The 17,616-nt window shown below is 59.8% G+C and overlaps 1 protein-coding gene across 1 annotated transcript in view; it reads right to left on the minus strand.

The window, feature by feature from the left end:
* Window positions 1-14,739: 14,739 nt before the first annotated feature.
* Window positions 14,740-17,616, minus strand: part of WNT10A (Wnt family member 10A) — a 47,935-nt gene continuing 45,058 nt past the window's right edge. Inside the window, exon 4 of the mRNA XM_037913017.2 lies at window positions 14,740-15,362. Within this exon, the coding sequence (XP_037768945.1) occupies window positions 14,895-15,362 (468 nt within the window). The 3' untranslated portion in view covers window positions 14,740-14,894. The remainder of the gene's footprint in view (window positions 15,363-17,616) is intronic.

The raw sequence follows: 17,616 nt of genomic DNA on the forward strand, positions 1-17,616 counted from the left end.
CACTTCTGCTGCTCTTGGTCCAGTCTTGATTTATGCTACATGTCCTTTGTGCTGAGTGACAGTATTTTTGGGGCCGTATCAAGAAGGTCTGGAATTAGGAATGCTGAGATCCGGGGTCATCTGTGACTGCAAAATTCATCTGCCGAGCCTAGCGCAATGGGACCCAATCCCCGATCGGCACCGCTGTAATAGAAATAACCCCATCTCCGCTGCCCACGGGGCTTGGTTGGATTTTCTTCGTGGGTGGTCCCTGTGGGGTGACTGGATCTGAGCATCTTTCTCCTCGTTGGCAAAGGGGAATGGGAGACACGGGAAGAAAGTAAGAAGGGTGGGAGTCGCCAGGTGGCGCAGTTGCCTGTTACCAATCTTCTTTCTAAGGGTGTGAGCACTGTTCGGTCTTTGAAGCAATGTGGCGTTGTTGTTCGGTTTTGCGATGCACGTTCATTCTGGGGGACACTGTTGCAAACAGCAGGAGAGTTTTTTCTCTGACTTACTAGAGTCAGTTCTTGGGGCAGTTGCTCCCTGGGAACCAGACATTGGTGTTTGGGCTGTGATGCCTGAAAGAGGAGTTTGCTGGCCTGCCACCTCTGCTCCAGGACTGGTGCAGGGGGTGTAAACAAACAAACTAAACTAGGAAAATACTTCTCCAGCAAGGAGCCAACCTGCGCGGCCCTGAGACCTGTGGCCGCTTGGCAAAGGGGCGACAGGTAGCTACAGTCGAGGGGAGCCCAGTGCGGTTGTGTCGCGTATGTGCCACGTCAGGTATAAGTGTCTAAGGTGTGTAGCTTGCACCAGTCCGACACCCAGTGCTGCAATAAAATGAGGGTTAGTTGCATTATGCCAGCACTGAGTTTGGTGCGGCGGTTTCCTGGGGTTGCCCGCGGCTTAATCACTGAGGGTGGAGGAGGGGAAGGCGCACACGCCCGTGAGCTGTGTGCAGGGGATCCGTGGGGAGGGGGAAGCTCCCGAGTGCTGGGAGACGTCAGCAAGGCCGGTAGAGGAGGGACGGGCAGGTTGTGAGAAGAATCCCGGGCATCTCCTCTCCCTGACGGAGCAAGCGGCGCTCGGGCGTGATGGGGCGTGTGCTGCTGGGCCATTTGTACATGCCTCGGGTGCCTCTACGCACCCGGGACGTGTGTTAATGGTCCGGTAGAGCAGGCCCCAGCACGCCTCATGCCACTGCGCGTGGCTCCCCTCCCCACAGCTGCAACCCAGGTGGAGAACAGCACACGGGGTGGGAAGCTCTTGGCACCTGGCCGGGACGAGAAAAGGCTGCAGCAGGCCGCGGAGGAGGAGGACTGCTGGCCTCTGAATCTCCTCCTGGGGTCTTCCCCCTCCTCCAGGCAGTGAGCATCCTGCCAGGACAGGACTCCCCCTGGAGCCACATTCATGCTGTGTGGGATCAGCCAGAGGGGATGCTGCAGAGCAATGGATGGATGGTGCTAATTCCACTGGGTAGCCCTGCGGCCCCCATCGCTCTCCTGCCAGCCTGGGGAGCGGAGTCTGGGACTGATCCTGAGGCTCCTGGGGGAGGGGGGGGAGCGCAGAGCCCCAGGCGCTGCATGGATGGAATTTGGGGTGCACACCTTACCCCTGATTGTCATGGTGCAGTGGGATGTGGGTGTGTTGTGAGGATCATGGGGGCTGGGGGGAGGCGATAGGCTGACTTTGAATGTGCCCCATCCTAGCTGTTCCTTTTCTTCCTGCCTGAGCAGTGACCAGACCTGGAGCTTGAGGGTCTGTGGCGGGATCTCGCCTTCGCTTCTTGCACAATCGTAACAGGCTCCTCTTCCCGCTCGTTACATCCAGAAAACCCGGGAGGCCCCGGAGCTGGTCCGAACCCTCACAACATGGAGTCCTTCCCTGGGCCCACTCCAAAATCCATGGGGCTCTCCAGTGGCATCCGCAGGCTTTGGATCAGGCCCTATTTGGAGAGTTGTTTGAAAACCCTCCCTTGAAAGCTTCTTCAGTGGTATCAGAGTCGTGGGTGGGCAGAGCCCAGTGGCGGGGTCCTGCCGCTCTCGGGATGTGCTGTGAACGTTCAATCCTGTTACCTCCCGAAAGCTATGCGGGGGAGAGAAAGGAGAAGAGCAAAAAGGCAGAAAAATGCAGCTTCTCTCTCTCCCCCTGTGCAGACCGTGGGTGCAATGCCTGGCCCGTGGCCCAGCTGGCCACGCTGGGGCCCCGGCTGGACTCCCCGGGCTCTAGGAAATGTTTGGCCAGGTGGCATGAATTTCCCTCTGACCAATCTGCTTGAAGCAAATCTTAAAGTAAGACTGGGCCCCCAGGGACTCGCTCCCGGCTCAGTGGAACGGGTCACAGAAGGTGCTGAGAGTTTGGGGTTGTCCTGGCTGGCCAAGCTGGGCCCGTCCTAGAAAGAAGGCAAGAGAGAAAGAGGTGGGGATGGAAGTCGAAAGACGAGGGTCACGTTTCAGGAGTTGCTCAGGACACAGCCATGTCCATGTCAGCTGGTTCCGTGTCCTGGTGGTGCTTTCCAGGAGAGAGCCTGGGCTTCCACCAGGGCCAGCGCCGGGCTAGGGACCATACTGCGGGCCCTGAGCTCGTGCTGACCAAGCTGAGCTCCATCTAGCGGCTAATTGTCAGTGAATGGTGACTTGGGAGGGGGGCCTTAAAGGAACCCGACTTTCAGAAAGGGCTGAGCGCACACGCCCACACACACATGCATACGGAAATCAGGGCCCTTTCTGATGTCCCACGTTGGGCGCTGATCGTCAAAGCTCCCTGAGTCACTACTCTCTTGAAAATTTTGGCCCAAATATCTGCCCCTCCTTGATGCCTGGGTGACGCTGGCAGACCAGGTCATGCCAGCGTGTGTTCAGGCCAATTCACTGTGTACGAGTATCGATCCAAGTGATTGTTGAAGGTAGAACAGTGCATGTGGGGCTCAGACTCCATAAAACTGATGGGACATTACGCACAGTGTTTTCTTTTTATCTGTGTCCTGTTATAATGTCCTAGCAAACAGTTACACTGCAGACACCCTTGTGACTAAATGACCCATCGGACATCAAAGAAGCCTTGTGGAATGCTAATGACGGACTTTATCAGAAAAGTGCCAATTTCACAGCAAACGCCCATTGTGTGCGACCACCGGAGATCAGAGACTTGAAGTACGCTCCTTGCTCACCATCATCAAAGGAAAAGCCCACGTGGGTAGAGATGCCGTTTGCCAGAAGCTGGGAATGGGTGACAGGGGATGGATCACTTGATGATTCCCTGTTCTGTTCATTCCCTCTGGGGCACCTGGCATTGGCCACTGTCGGAAGACAGGATACTGGGCTAGATGGACCTTTGGTCTGACCCAGTCTGGCCGTTCTTATGTTCTCGTTTTTGGTGAGAAGAAGCTCTCAGTGTGGATTCAAAGAAAGATCCTTCAGAGACAATCTGGGTACCCTGAAGACTTCTGGGAAACGCAGTTTATTACATCACTGCCGCCATTTGGAGTTACAAACTGTGACGCACCTGTGCAGATATGTTACCTGCTTTAACCTCTCAGTAACTCTCCGTTCCTTTCCATAGCTAATAATCCCTCGGTCAGTGTACTCTAGAATTGGCTGCCAGAGGAGTCTTTGGTGTAAGACCCAGAGACCCCAGATCAATTGGTAACGTGACCGGTCTCTTGGGCCTGGGAGCAAGTGGTGTGATTTTTGGTGTCAGTGACCATTATCACAAAGACCAGTTTGTCTGGGTGGCAGGATGGGCTGACGAGTCTAAGGGGGCTGTCTGTGACTCCAGGATAAGACAGATCCAGGAGTTCACATTTGTTCCTTGGCTTGGTGCGATCTAATTATAGAACACACCCCCAGCTTGCGGTGTCTGCCCTGGCTCTGACAGTCTGCCCTGAGGTCGGCATTCACGGGTGTAATTTGCTCTTTGTGACACTGAGTTTTGTTCCTCGTGGGTTACGTGACCAAGGGACCCAGCTTAGAAAGGAAGTTGCAGAGCTCTTCGGCTGGTTTCCTGGCCTCCGGACAGTCTCTCCTTTCCCGTGATGGGGTTCAGGCTGGCTGTGCCTTTTAGGCTGCGGTATTAATAGCTGCTCCCCAAATCCAAGCACGTGCTCTCTTATGAGCACTGGTGTGCTAACGCACGCTGAACGCCTGCCGGGTGTTTAAGTGACGACCCGCCAGCAAGCACCAGGATGGTACCTACAGGTGCCTTGGTGGTGCTTGGGGCAGATTTTAAGACCTGCACAAATCACCCTGGGTCTCGACACGCTGCTCAGCCTAGCCACGGTGACTGGGGACATGCTCGGTGTCTTTGCTGGGAGCATTTGTCTTCCAGGTGCAGAGGGCTGGGCTTTCCGGGGCTGTGAATCCAGACCTGCCTGGGCATCGAACGTTCTGTGTCAAGGGGGGAAAACGTTTATACGGTGAATTAGAAACTGACAGGAGACAGACTGTGTGGACAGCAGGAGAGTCTGACAGCGAATGTAAGCCAGACGCAGGTCCCATGCGCAGCTCTGCCGGTGCCCCTCAGTCCCAACCCACAGCCCCCTGCTAGCCCAGCCCTGGGCTCCCCCTCCCAGCTCTGCCGGTGCCCCTCACTCCTGCAGCCCCCTGCTAGCCCAGCCCTGGGCTGCTCCCAGCCAGCTCTGCCGGTGCCCCTCACTCCCGACCCGCAGCCGTCTCTCCTATTACCGTCTTGGCTCCCTCCTGAGCCGTGCCGGTGGATCGTGCCAAAGCGCGTGGCTGTTCTTGATCAAAGCTCCCGCGGGCTCTGAGCCACCTGATCCTGCTCTCGCTTGTGGGCCCGCAGGGTAATTAGTCCTGGCCGCCCTCAACCCCGGCTCTCGCTGGCTTGAAGGCCCAGACCCCCTGGATGGGCCAGGCCCCTCCCTGCCTGCTCGCCGGTGCAGGGGCCTGCGTGGCTGACGAGCTCTCACCCTGGCCTGGCTTCCTTTAACAGCCTCTTGCCGCGGTGGGCAGCCCCTGAGCAGGGAGCTGGCCGTGCGCTTGGCCTCGCAGGCTGTCATTATGTCATTGCTTCTCCCCCCGCTGGAAAGTCCCTGCACATGGAGCCGTGGGGCTGAGGGCCACCGCACGCAGCTGCAGGCAACCACATGAGAGCCGGCAGCTCCCCCTAGATTACAGGGCTCCGGGCGTCGCCCCAGCCCAGCTCCAGGAGAGCTCGCTCCCGGCCCCTTTCAGCTGGCTCCTGCCTGGCCCCCCCTTCCATGGCTGCCTCTCCGCCGGCCCCAGCCCCCTCGGCTCTCCTGCCCTCCCGCTCGCTTGGCGGTGGGGGGCTCGGCTTCCTCGCTGGCCCTGCCCCCCCCGGGCTTCCCTTGGCAGCTGCCTCTGTGTCGCCAGCCCCCCGCCCTGCGCCGCTGGGGCGCCAACCCCCCGGCGATCTCAGCCCAGCACCTGCGGCGGGTCAGGGGGAGCTGAGCCCGAAGCAAGGCTGTGCTCCCCAGTGGGAAGCGGGGCTGGGGGGGGGGTTCCCCCAGCTCCTGCGTCCCTGTTGCCCCCTGTCTTCCCCCCCATGGTGGCCTCCAGGGCCCCCCTTCTCCTTGGGGGGAGAAGGAATTTCTTCAGGTGCATTCTTCACAAATGGCTGACCTGGTCGGGGAGCTCTTCCCCCCCCCCCCCAGCTGCTTTTCTGGGGGGGCTCCCTTCCCCCACGCAGGCACTGCTCAGCCTTTTAATGGTGGCAGCTGCTTCCTGAGTGCCCCCGCCCCCCCCACCCCCTGCAGAAGCCTCTCCCCATCCCTGCCTTCTCCCAGCCCGTTCTGGGGAGGGGACGACACCCTTCCAGGGTGCATCTGTCCCTACAGTGTGCTCTCGCCTGTCACTGCGGGGTGTGGGGCAGGATGAGCCCAGGCCTGGGAGGTGAGCGAGGGGAGACACGGGGACCGGCCCTCGACCCACGGAGCCCCCCTGAGCGAGCGTCCCCCCCTCGCCACGGGCGGAGTAACATTCTCCCCTTCCCAACGTCCCCGCCGGCTGCGCGGGGGGCAAAAGCGACCCCTGTGATGAGGACAAGCAGCGTCACCCCGGGGGCCCTGGCCCCTCCCGAAATGCCAGAGCCCCCTCCCGCTGGGGAGCCCCCCGAGGCTGAACGCCTGCCCGTGCGTGTGGGCAGAAAGGGGGGCGGATTCCAGCCGCATGGCCTGGCGGCTGCTACCCACCGACGGTCCCCTAGTGCCCTGGCACTACGGCCTGGCTGATTCCCCACCGCCGAGCCCTGCTGTGGGTGGAGATCAAACCGTGCCCGAGCAGTGGGGCACATGCTCCCCCCTGGGGTAACTGTGTGGGCCTCAGCAGGGCGACGCCAGGTGTGCTCGGTCCTGGAAGCCACATGGCGAAGGGCAGGACGGGGGGTGGATCCCAGGCGTGGCATTGTTGTCTAGGGCTCCGGCATGATTTGTAACACTCCGGGGCCAGGCCGACCTCGGTGTCTAATTCATTCCAATCCTCCCCGCAGTGCTGACCGCCTGGCGTCCTCCCGGGCCCAGGAATGGCTCTGCTGTGGCCCGACGGGCAGCGCCCCCAGCGCGGCCTGGACCGCGGGGTGACGCCTGAGGGATGGAGACAGGACCGCCTCAGCCAGACCCTTGCCCTGTGCCCGGCGGATGCTGTGGCTGGGAGAGACGCAGAAGCCCCATTAGCAGGGTGGGGGCTGAGGGGCTGTGAGCCTCCTCTGCCCATAGGCAGAACAATGGTGGGGCTGGCAGGGGGTCTCCGCTGGGCCTGGCTCGCTCACCAGTGGGAGGAGGCTCTGGCATTTCGGGAGGGCCCAGTCTTGGGAGTAGCTCGGTGGATCTTGTGTATGGGGGGGTCTGAGGAGATCCCAGGGCCCTGCAACATGGGTAGCGCCAGGCGTGGGCAAGTGGTGAGCCCCGTGGAAGAAAGGCCTAGTGGTGAGAGCTCTTGGCTAGCTAGCTACCTTTCCAGCCAGGGTCCCAGCTGGGGTGGGGGCCGGGGCCTGAGACCTTGTGCCCCAGTTCTCAGACTCTCTAGAGAGGTTTTACCCTCCCACACACACTGCCTTCTTCGCTCGCTGACTCAGTGCCCCCTCCTGCTGCCTGCTCCATGCCCCCCTTCCATGGCCTCCCATAGTCCCTCCCATCTTCTCTGCCTTGGCGGGGGGGGGGGGAGGGGGGGAGGGTCTCCTGCCTTCCCCCATCGCTTAGCCCCAACCCCACATCCATAAAACTCGGCTCAGCCCCACTTCTGCCTCCGAGGCCTGTGCCCACTAATTCAGCGGCTGGGTCTCCACCCCGCCAGCCCTCCCTGCCCATCCTTAGTCCAGCCAGGAAACCAATGTCTCTGGGCCCTGCGGCAGCCCAGGAGGTGCACGTACCAAGCTGTACGAGGGTGGCCTGCCCCATCCGTCCCGCTAGGAACGTGGCGTGTTCAGCGGGGAGGGCGGGTGGCTGGCTGAGTGGCTGGGAATCTGGGCAAGATGCTGGTTTTAAAAACACCCCCCACCCTCGTCCTTGCAGACCCAGCCTACAAAGCCGGACATGGAGTCATTGAACAGGCCAAGCGTTGGCTGCAGCCTCCTGTCACGGAGTCCCCGGGCGATGCTCTGGACCTGCTCCCTACAAAGCCAGGCAGGACTCTGGTGAAGTCTCCTCTCGGGGAGCAGCCTGTCTGCAGGACACACAGCTCACCCGGCTTCTCCCTTCCTGGGTCTGACCTCGGAGCATTCAGCCTCCTCTGCCCCTCCGTGTGCTTCCCACAGCCAGTCCGCCCAGGCGGGGTCCTGGGGAAGCCAGAGGGTCCTGCCCCCCAACTCCGCAGTCAGACGTGATTCTCAGCCAGCCAGTAAAACAGAGGTTTATTAGACGAGAGGAACATGGTCTAACACAGAGCTTGTAGGTGCAGAGAACAGGACCCCTCAGCTGGGTCCATGTTGGGGGGCAGTGAGCCAGACAACCACGTCTGCCCTTCACTCCATGTCCCAGCCAGCCTCAAACTGAAACTCCCTCCAGCTCCTCCTCCTCCGGGCTTTGTCCCCTTCCTGGGCCAGGAGGCCACCTGATTCCTTTGTTCTCCAACCCTTTAGCTCTCACCTTGCAGGGGGAAGGGCCCAGGCCATCAGTTGTCAGGAGACAGAGTGTCGGTCATTTATGGACCCTGGCCCTTTGCTCTGCAACAATTACACCCCCTTATCCCACCCCCTAGAGACTTAAGAAATGCCTAGGGGAAACTGAGGCACCCCTACAGTATTCAGAGGAAACATTAAGAACAGTCCCACTTCGTCACACCTTCTCGCTGGTGTAGGAGATGTCGCCTTTATTGGGGCTGGTGCTGGGCTTGTGAAGGACAGAATGTGGGCAACCAATGGTGTGTGTGTGTGTGTGTGTGGCGGGGGGGGAGGGGCAGCATGGCACAGGACTCCTGGGTTCTTCTCCCAGCCCCGCTGCTGACTGGCTGTGTGACCTCAGGCAAGTGATTTGCAGGAGAAGCTGCATCAGCCCACTGTGTGATCAGTGGATGGAAAGCACCGAATGCCATGTGTTGTCTCCCCATTAGGGACCAGGTCTGTGCCGCCACGTAAATCCCTCTCCAGATCCCAGCAGCTGGGAGCCGTTCCCTTGTGGGGACCTCTCGCTTTACTTCATGCCGCAAGAGAATAGAATTGGGAGGGAGCTGGGTGTTCCCTGCGCACTGTGAACCCCCAGGCGGAATCGGCCTCAGCCCAGCGTTTGGAGAAAGGAACAAATACCAAAGGAGTTACTCAGGGTTCGCCGGCTCCCCCTTCGCTCCCGGGAGACGTTCTTCCCTTGTGATCTCCTGGTGGTTAGCGACTGGGGGTGGGGGTGATTGTCAGGCCCTGAAAATTATGGGCTTGGCTTAAAAATCATGAAATTTAAAAAGAAAATAATCATAAAACGCTGGGTTCTCTGTGTTTCCCTTCTGGTGTCCGAGCCTTCAGGCACCATGAGGCTCCTGCCTTTAAAGCTTTTCTCTGCTACCTGCAGGGCCCAGAAATCTCTTCTTAAAAAATGCAAGCTGAGAGTCTCGTGTCATCCCATGACTCTGGGAGCTGGGGCTTTACGGAATGCACTAAATAGCAGCAGACTTGTGATAAAATCATGAGAATTGGGAGGCACCCCCCTCTCTTCCAGGGGAAACGTTACACCCCAATAAAGTAGAGAGGTTTCTAGGCCCCAATTGAAATTGGTGCACTTTAATGGGGGGAAACCCCATTCCTGTTTTATCAGTTGTTAAGAACTAGCTACTGTTTTGGGCAGTTTTTCTTCTGCCATTTTCCTGTCGCTGGTTCACTTCTCTGGATTTGCTGGGGAACCTCCTGCTTGCTTCTAGCGCACAACCGCTTTGTGCTGTGCTGGTGAGAAGGGGATCAACCGTCTCCGGGCAAAATTAGCTTCAACACTCGATGGCTCAAACTTTTTGCTCGTCTCTGGGGAAGAGCCTGGGATATTTTAATCTCCTGCACTAGGCAAACTCTTTCAGCCCAAGGAGAAAGGCAGGGTACGTGCCCAATGGGTGGTGCTGCGTGGGTGTGACATTGTGACCCTGGCGGGTGGCCTGGTGGCGAAATGTCGGGCACACGGGGGTCCTATGACTCATAATTCCCAGCGGGTTGCACCAACACAGGTTGGCTGGGCAGTATGCACTAAATGACCCACGTTTCCCCTAGCCTAGGAGAGGTCCTGTCCTGTTTCTGCTCCCTATGCTCAGGGTATCTCTGCAAAGGGGCAGAGCTGCTGCTCCCTTGTAGAAATGGAGCAATAGCCGTGGGGCCAGAGATCCAGGCAGTGAAAGCGCTGGGATACTCAAATCAGAGCCGCTCAGGGGTTAGTGTAGTCAGCTGGGAATGCAGGGGTTGCAGATTCAAATCTCACTGGGGCCTGGGTAGCCGTTTCTATCTTGGACTCTCCTTGTTGGTGGCTCATCGCTCCTCTCTGTTAACCTATTGCCCAGGGTTACATTCCATTTAATCTAGCCTGAAACGTTGTTCCGACAGGTGTCACCAGGAGGCGCTGTTACATGCCTTACACCTTGTTTTTGGATTCTTAGCATGGGGGGCAGAGTCCTGTCTTTAAAGAACGCCCAGCTGTTGCTCGTTTTGTGATGCACGCTCATTCTGTGGGAGCTGTGGCAAATGGCAGGGGAATTTATTCAAATTAGAGTCAGTTCTTGCAGCAGAGTTGCTGCTTCCTGGAAACCAGGTGTAGGCATTTGGCCAAGAACCCCAAGAGAGGGGATTTCCTGGGTGCTGTCTGTGACCCCCTCTGCTCCAGGACTGGTGTCAAGAACAAGCTACGACAGGAATGTTGCTGCGGATGGCCGGCTCTAGTCCAGGATGTCCGGTGGTGGCTGAAGACCTAGGCAGAATGCCCTGAGTCCGTCACAGGACAGGGCTTTTACCGGCGAGTGGGGACTGAACGGCTGCCTTCAGGGCATGTTTTACCTGCGGATTTGCCGACCTGTTTGACGCAGCCCTTGCACAGCTGCGCACAAAGCCGTAAAGTGGCTGTGGCAGGGCTCTGATTTTTAGGGTCGCTGATCGATTGCAACGCTTGGGGCTGGGGAAAGCAGTGTGAGCCTCGGATTGCCTGAGGGCGTCGCTAACGGAGTGGCGTGATGGCTGAACTTTACAAAGCCGGGGGGCAGCTTGCAAATGTCACCTGCGCTCGGAGCTTCCTGGGGCTGCTGGACGGTTGGCGCGTACTGAGTCGAATGAACGTTTGTGAAAGAGGACAGGGCCTCGGGCCACGGCGCCTGCTAGCTTAGCGTCACCCGAGCGTGGTGTTTGAGTGGTGTATCGGAAATGCACCAGACTCTCTGTAATTTTGCGGGGGAAGTTGTGTGGGATTGTGGGGATGCAGCCATGTCCCCGCTGCACCTCCCCGAGCCCACATCAAGCAGAGGCCAGGTGAGCCGCCCGCAGCGGGCGACCCAGCTGTTGCAGCGTGTAAATGCTGCTGGATTAGTAGCTGGGGCGTTAATGAGCTGGTGGAGGGGAGAGTAAATTACTGTCTGAGGCAGCCCAGCGAGATCACACGCTCCCCGCAAAGCAGCCCCTTGGAGTTTGGAAACAGATGCCAAGTACAAAGTGCCGAGGTGTGATTGATGTGCAGAGGCCGACCTCCCCGCCCAGAGACACAGGGGCTGGGGAGGGAGGAGGTGAACATTTGAGGAGCTGGGCAAGGGGGTCGCCCTGCTACTGAAGGGTGGTCCCAGGGTCGAGGTATGAGGGGGGGCTGGGTTTCCATGCAGCATTACATTGGGAAGAGGGGTTCCCAGTGTTGCGGGTCCCCGTTCAAGCTCTGAAGCTGAGACTTCCGGGGGGGGATTAGGAGGAGAGCCCCCCAGGGGAGGAAGTGGAGCTGGAGGGCCCAGGTGACTGTGGGCATGAGGGGACGAGAGAACAAGCGCAGGTGGGACACTGAGTCACCAGTGGAGGGTGGGGGGCAGTTTTGGATGGGGGGAGCAGTGCACATCCCTTGGTGCACCATGGAGCACTCTGGGGCCGTGCTCCTGCTGGAGGTGGCTGGTGGCCCTGTTGGTTTTTGAGATGTGGAAATTACAGATCCCAGGGGAAGCAAATCTCTTTGCAGTGAAACAAACTTGGGCTGTGTGAAAACCCCTCCCTGTATGTGTCAGGGCATGGACCCCGTAGTCCTGGCCAAAGTCCAACCCAGGTCCTCCAATCCTGCCTCTCTGCTTTTTTCTTTCCTGCAGGGCCCGTGGCTACCATTATTCTCAAGTGAACCACAGCGGAAGAGCGGCTCCTAGCCAGCCGCTGTGTTTTCCCCAGAGGTGGCTGCATTTCAGTGATGGGGGAGTGATCACTCTTACGCAGCCCAGCGTGCAAGCTGGTACGGTGCTTTGGGAACCTGGGGGCGTTACAGCCGATGTTTATGCACAATAACCCACGATCGTAAGCTAGTCTCTGTAAGCGCCTGATCGCCTTCCTGTTCCTTCTGTCCCCTCACTCGGTCTTGTTTGCTGTTTCTGGCTCTAAACGCCCCAGGGCAGGGACCACAACTGTGCCCGGCATGACAGAGCCCTGATCTCGAGTGAGGCCTCTGTGTGCTACGCACATGTTAATCCTGGCAAGCTCCTTTCGGCCTGGTCTCATGTCTCCCATGACGCCCAGAGGAAGGCGCTAGGGTCTGCAGGAGCCGGGCAGCCTGTCTGCTTGCAGCCACCAGCTGTTAGAGACAGGGCTGTCGCGTGTGACAACTTGCGGTTCGGTAGCTACTCAGTGTTATAATTCTCAGGACCCCAGAAATGTCTGCTCCTCAGTTGAGTCCCGCTGGGCCCTGTACTTAACCTGTGGGACCCTCGCAGCAAGGGCCGCCTTCAGTTCTGTGTCTGTCCAGCCCCTAACGCAGCGGGGTCCTGCTCCCAGCGGGGTCCCTATCACTACCGCCATACGAACAACACCCTCTGAGCGGTCACGGGGCCGAGTCATCGGCCGGGCAGGTGTTGCCATGAGTTCAGGAGCCTTTTCGCTCCGGTCCAGCCCACGTTGTTTGTCCGCGGCCGCTGGCCGGCCCACAGAGCCGAGTTTATTTTGCGGTAGACACGGCTGCGCCCGACGCCAAGGGCCAAGTTCGGAGCTGCTGTCAGCAGTGCCCTTCGTGTGCTGATTTACCCAGGTGAGGATCTGGGCCCATGTAGAAATACCCCCCAACCCAGCATGCTGCTCACCGCCCGGCCATCGCCCTTCCAGGCGAAGCCGGGGTGACGGATGAGGGAGGCTGTGGAATCCGCGGCCCTGGAGGTTTTTAAGAACAGGTTGGACAAAGCCTGGCAGGGCTGATCTAGGTTTGCTTGGCCCTGCCTCAGGGCGGGCGGCTGGACTGGATGGCTGCTCGAGGTCCCTTCCCGCCCGCTGCTGCTCTGAGCCTGACGCCAGCCGCAGTGGGGTTGCTGGGCCCCGAATTGCAGAGGCCAGGGCCCTGCCCCGCTCCGATTCAAAGCTGGGGGTGGCCAGGCAGAACTGAGCTCAACGGGCTTGGCGGGATGGGGAGACGCAGGCCTGTCGGGCTTGAGATCAAAATCAGCAACGGGGCCAGCAGCCGTCAGGGGCGTGGCGCAGGCTCGGCCAGGGTAAGAGCTGGCTCTGGGAGCGGAGCCGGCCTTCGCTGCCTGTTCCCTCCACATCACAGTACGTGCCAAGACCTGCGCCAGCCCGAGGGACTGACCTCCCCTCTCGCCCTGAAAGGGGGTCCCTCTGGGGCAGGCTGGGGGCAGCGGGCCCTGCTTTCTCCATGCCACGGGTAGAGGCCTTGGATCCGCTGGGCTGCCGGGCCGGCTCCCTCCCCTGGCATGGGGAGAGCAGCCGGCTCAAGCCCAGAACCTGGCAAGGCTGGATCCCTCCTGCAGCGCTTCGGGGGGCCCTCCCTAGCTGGGGCAGCGGGGCCTTTCCTTCCACTCTGGTGTTTTCCTTTCGCGTAGCCCAGGATAGCTGGGGAGATGCCAGCAGCAGGAATCCGCGTGCAGGGCAGCGGGGGCTCGTGTGTGACGGGCACTCTCCTCGGGCCCCGCCAGCGCCCGAGACCATGGAAACCGGCGCGGCTCGGTCCCCTGAGCTCTGCGGGATCCTGCCCGTGGGGCCTGGGGTCACTGCTGGTGCGGCAGGAGCTCGTGGGCGCAGGATGTGCCAGGCCACTCTTATGCTGGGTGGGTGAATTTGAAGGGGGTTGGGCTATTCCACGGCTCCCCCGACTCCCCTCCTGCCCAGTCCCAGGGGACGCAGAACTGCCCCTGTCCCCATGGGTTGCCTGTCTTTCCCGAGTGACGTTTGTGCTGGTGGAAGATCCCAGCCCCCCGCAGCTCCAGGGCCTCTGTGCCCAGCTGTATCCCCAGAACACATACAGCGTGGCCGGCGGCAGGACAGGAGGCTGCCTCTGTGGCTGTGTTGGGTCCCGCGTCCATTTCACAACCGCCTGGGGCCTAGCTTCCCACCAGCTCCCACTGACCTGCGGAGACCCTGACCCCTCTGCTCCCAGGGGTGGATCCTGTGTGGGGCCCGGAGGCTCAGTGGGACTGCAGAGCCAATGGGCGAAGGAGGTTAAAGTGGTCAAAGGAGCACCCCACGTTTCTAGGGGGGGTATCTTCTGCCTTCCCGCAGCAGCGGCTAGCCGCATAAGCACCCTTTAAACCCCTGGGGACTCTGCAGAGCAGGGAGGGGGCTGCCCCTCCATTAAAACCCTCTCCCAATCTCCCACCCCCCAGCCCACGCTCAGAACCGCTGCACGGCGCCATCTCCAATCCACTTTTATTCACAATAATAAAATAACTTACCAGACACCACCAGCCGCGGGCGCGCGTGGCACCACCCCGGGGCGCTGGGGACCCCTCCTCCTCTTCGAAACGCTGGCTTACTGTCCTTACAAATCTTGTTTACATGTTTTTTTCATATGAAAATCCCTTTTCAGTGCAGTCCGGTGAGTCCTGAGCTGCCCCTCTCCATTGAATGAGCCGGGCGGGCGAGGGGAGACTGCCGGGATATTTCGTCCCCTGCTCCCCGGAGGTCTCTGCACGTGTCCACACTGGGTGGGGACGGAGCTTTTGCCGGAGCTGCTCATGGCCCGAATCCCATCCAGCCTCTGCAGCCCGTGGGCTGTGGCTAATGCTGTCCCTGAGCAGAGGGAACGGTACGTAGCTCGGAAACGGCCCCCCATCCTTCCCATCCCACCCCCCGCCCTGCTACAGAGTTGCCCTGCGGGTCCCGGCGCGGGGTCTCTCCCCATCCGTGAGCAGCGCCGGGGCTTGCCGGGCCGTCGTCGGAACGCTCCCCGCGGCAGGAGCTGGTGCGACCCCGGGGTGCCGCCGAAGGGCGGAAGGCGCAGGGCGGATTAACCGGGCTGGGCGGCGCCCGCCGGGAGCCGCTCCCCCCGCGGTGCCGGCCGGGGCCAAGGGAAGCCGGGCCCGGGGCCCGCCTCACTTGCACACGCTGACCCACTGGGTGCGGCGGCAGTCCTCGCAGGCCACGAAGCAGCACCAGTGGAACCTGCAGTTGCAGCGCTCGCTGCGGGTCTGGCGCAGGAGGTTGTGGCCCCGCCCGCAGCACAGGCTCTCGCAGTTGTCCATGCCCGGGCTGCTCTTGTTGCACAGCCGGCCCTGGGTGCCCAGGGAGTCCAGGGCCGGCTCCCGCTCGCAGAAGTCGGGCGATTTCTCGAAGTAGATGAGGTCGCCGACGCTGGCTCGGCGCCGGTGCCGCACGGGGCCTGGCTCCAGCTGCCCCGTGTTCCTGTTGTGGGGCCGGATGAGCGTGGCCCCGGAGAAGCGGTCCTTGAGCAAGGAGCCCACCAGGCGGAACTCGGGGGTCACCTGCCAGCACGTCTTCAGCTGGCAGCTGCCGGAGGTGCCGTGGCACTTGCATTTCCTCCGCATGTTATCCAGCACCACCTGGGGGGACAAGGGGGTTCGTTAAGCCCAGCCTGACCCCAGCACAGCACCCCCTGCTGCAAACGCAGTGCAGAGAGCAGACCAGCCCCCGTGTGCAACCGGAACTGAGCCGCGAGCTCGCTGCCCCGGAGCAGGGCCTGCCTTTGCTATGGCTCGTTAGCGAGCTGCGTTAGTCGCCGAGGACGAAGGGGACTCCGAACATGGGGGATCGGTAGCAGCGGCCACGTAAGCCCTGGTCTTTAGGGAAGAGGGTTGATGGTACCTGAATGGGCTGGCTAGCGAGAGTGCACAGGCCTGGGCCTGGAGCCCCAGGTTGCAGTCGCGGCTCAGTGACCGTGGCCCTTTGGGGACGTGCGCTGGGCAGCCGGAGGGCTGGCTGCTCGCACGAGGACACGCCAGGCTGGCTTTGATGGAGCACAGGAGGCTCCGTGGGTCAGCCCCACCCACCCAGAACCCGGCTACGAAGGGCAGCTCCCGCGGCGTCGCTGCAATCGTCACTCAAGCTGGCTTTGATCTCGCTGGATCGCCACTGGCTCGGGTACGCGAGCTGCCGTCACACCTCCCGCCTGCAGACCCTCCGTCTTCCCAGCCCTCAAATGGGGAAGCTCCCTCCCTGCCTCCCAGGACAGCTGTGAAGATAAAACTCCTCACTGAGTGGGAGGTGCTCGGCTGCTCCGGAGAGGGGTTGAGTTTAGCTCGAACGGACACGCTCGTAAACCCCAGTGCGGACACAACGCGAACGGTGGTTGCAGGGCAGCTTACGGCTAAAGGGGGCTGGACCAAACCTGCCGGTCCTGCTTCCGCTAAACGTCCACTCGTGTTAAAACATCTCTGAAAACGCCAGCATGGCGGAGCCGCTCGCTGCTTTTGCTGGGCAGCCGCCCCAGCACCCAGGCTTGGAAATAGAGCCGACTAGCACGAAAGCAGCTGCTCGTGAGCGCTGAACTCTGCTGCCCTCATCAGCAGGGTCTTCTCCATTCCCCGCCCACTTCCATGATCGATCCACCTTCTCCTTCCATTAACGCAGCCAGCACGCACCACTAAAGCCATCCAGCTGAGCCGGCCGGTTTCTGGGCACTGCCGTCTCTTTCTCGGTCAATTAGGCTTCTCACAAAGGCTGCTTGCTGTTTGCCATTCCAAGGGAATTCACACTGGATTCCCCCAGTTAGGAGCCAGAAACTCTTGAGTAACTTGGAGCTGCCTACTCCAAAAGCAGAGGTGGCCCCTAATACGCTGAGCTAAAGGAAAATCTCCATGAGCTCTTAGCAGTACAGGTCATAGGACACACTATTGAGCAGTTCTGATTCCAGTCAGTAGAGGGCAGCAGTCTCTCTGACACAAACAGGGATGGAGCAAGAGAGATCCAGCCAACCACTACCTTACAATACCACACATACACACACAGGATTGTACTTTGACAGATGGTTGAAACAGAACCACAAGGTTTTTAGGCAAAACAGCAAAAAATCAAATCCCCCCATGTCTACCTCTTCCACCTGGGCTCTGGCAGACCTGGAGAGATTTGATTGATTCTCTTGTCCTTTCTTATGACAAAACAAAAGTCTTCCCCTGGAGCCAGAGTCTGACCCCAGAGCCCCTCTCAGTTCTGTTTAAAATCCAGAAATCCAGAGATTTTATACAGCCGTGTTGGAGTGTGTCCCCACCTCCTGCCCTTCCTCTCTATACCCCCACTCTGCCTGGGTCCCCTCCACCCTTCATATAACCAGACTTTGGGTCAAAAATACCAGCATCTGCCTTGCCTGTGACTCTCAGCACAGGGACTGTAGCATTATTGTCTGTGATGTAGTGGTGGGGGGAGGGACAATGGAGGGGTCCCTGTGGTATATGTTGGGGGAGGATGTACATATGGGGTGTGTGTGTGTGGGGGGGTGTCATATCTGTCCTGTAAAAGATTGTATAACGATAGTGTTGCCAACTCATGATATTTGGTTTATTTCTTAAAGCCCCAGCTCCTGGAGTCCTGTGATTATGAGGAGACTCGGGTTTCATTTAAAAAGGAAAATGAAGTACGGGCCAATGGGAGTTAGGTGCCTAAACACCTTTGAGGATCTGGACCCTGGTTGCAGAGGAAAGCGTGAAAACCTGGCATGAGCATGATGTAAAGGCTCAGGAACCAGCCAGCCTAGCCCAGGATAACCGCACCACCCATGTGCTGCAGAAAAAGGCAAACATGATGGGAAGCTGTGTGAGTCGAGGCATTCCCCATCGAGATAGGGATGTGTTAATGTCATCG

The sequence above is a fragment of the Chelonia mydas genome, chromosome 11 (assembly GCF_015237465.2).
Source record: "Chelonia mydas isolate rCheMyd1 chromosome 11, rCheMyd1.pri.v2, whole genome shotgun sequence".
NCBI classification, from domain to species: Eukaryota; Metazoa; Chordata; order Testudines; family Cheloniidae; genus Chelonia; species Chelonia mydas.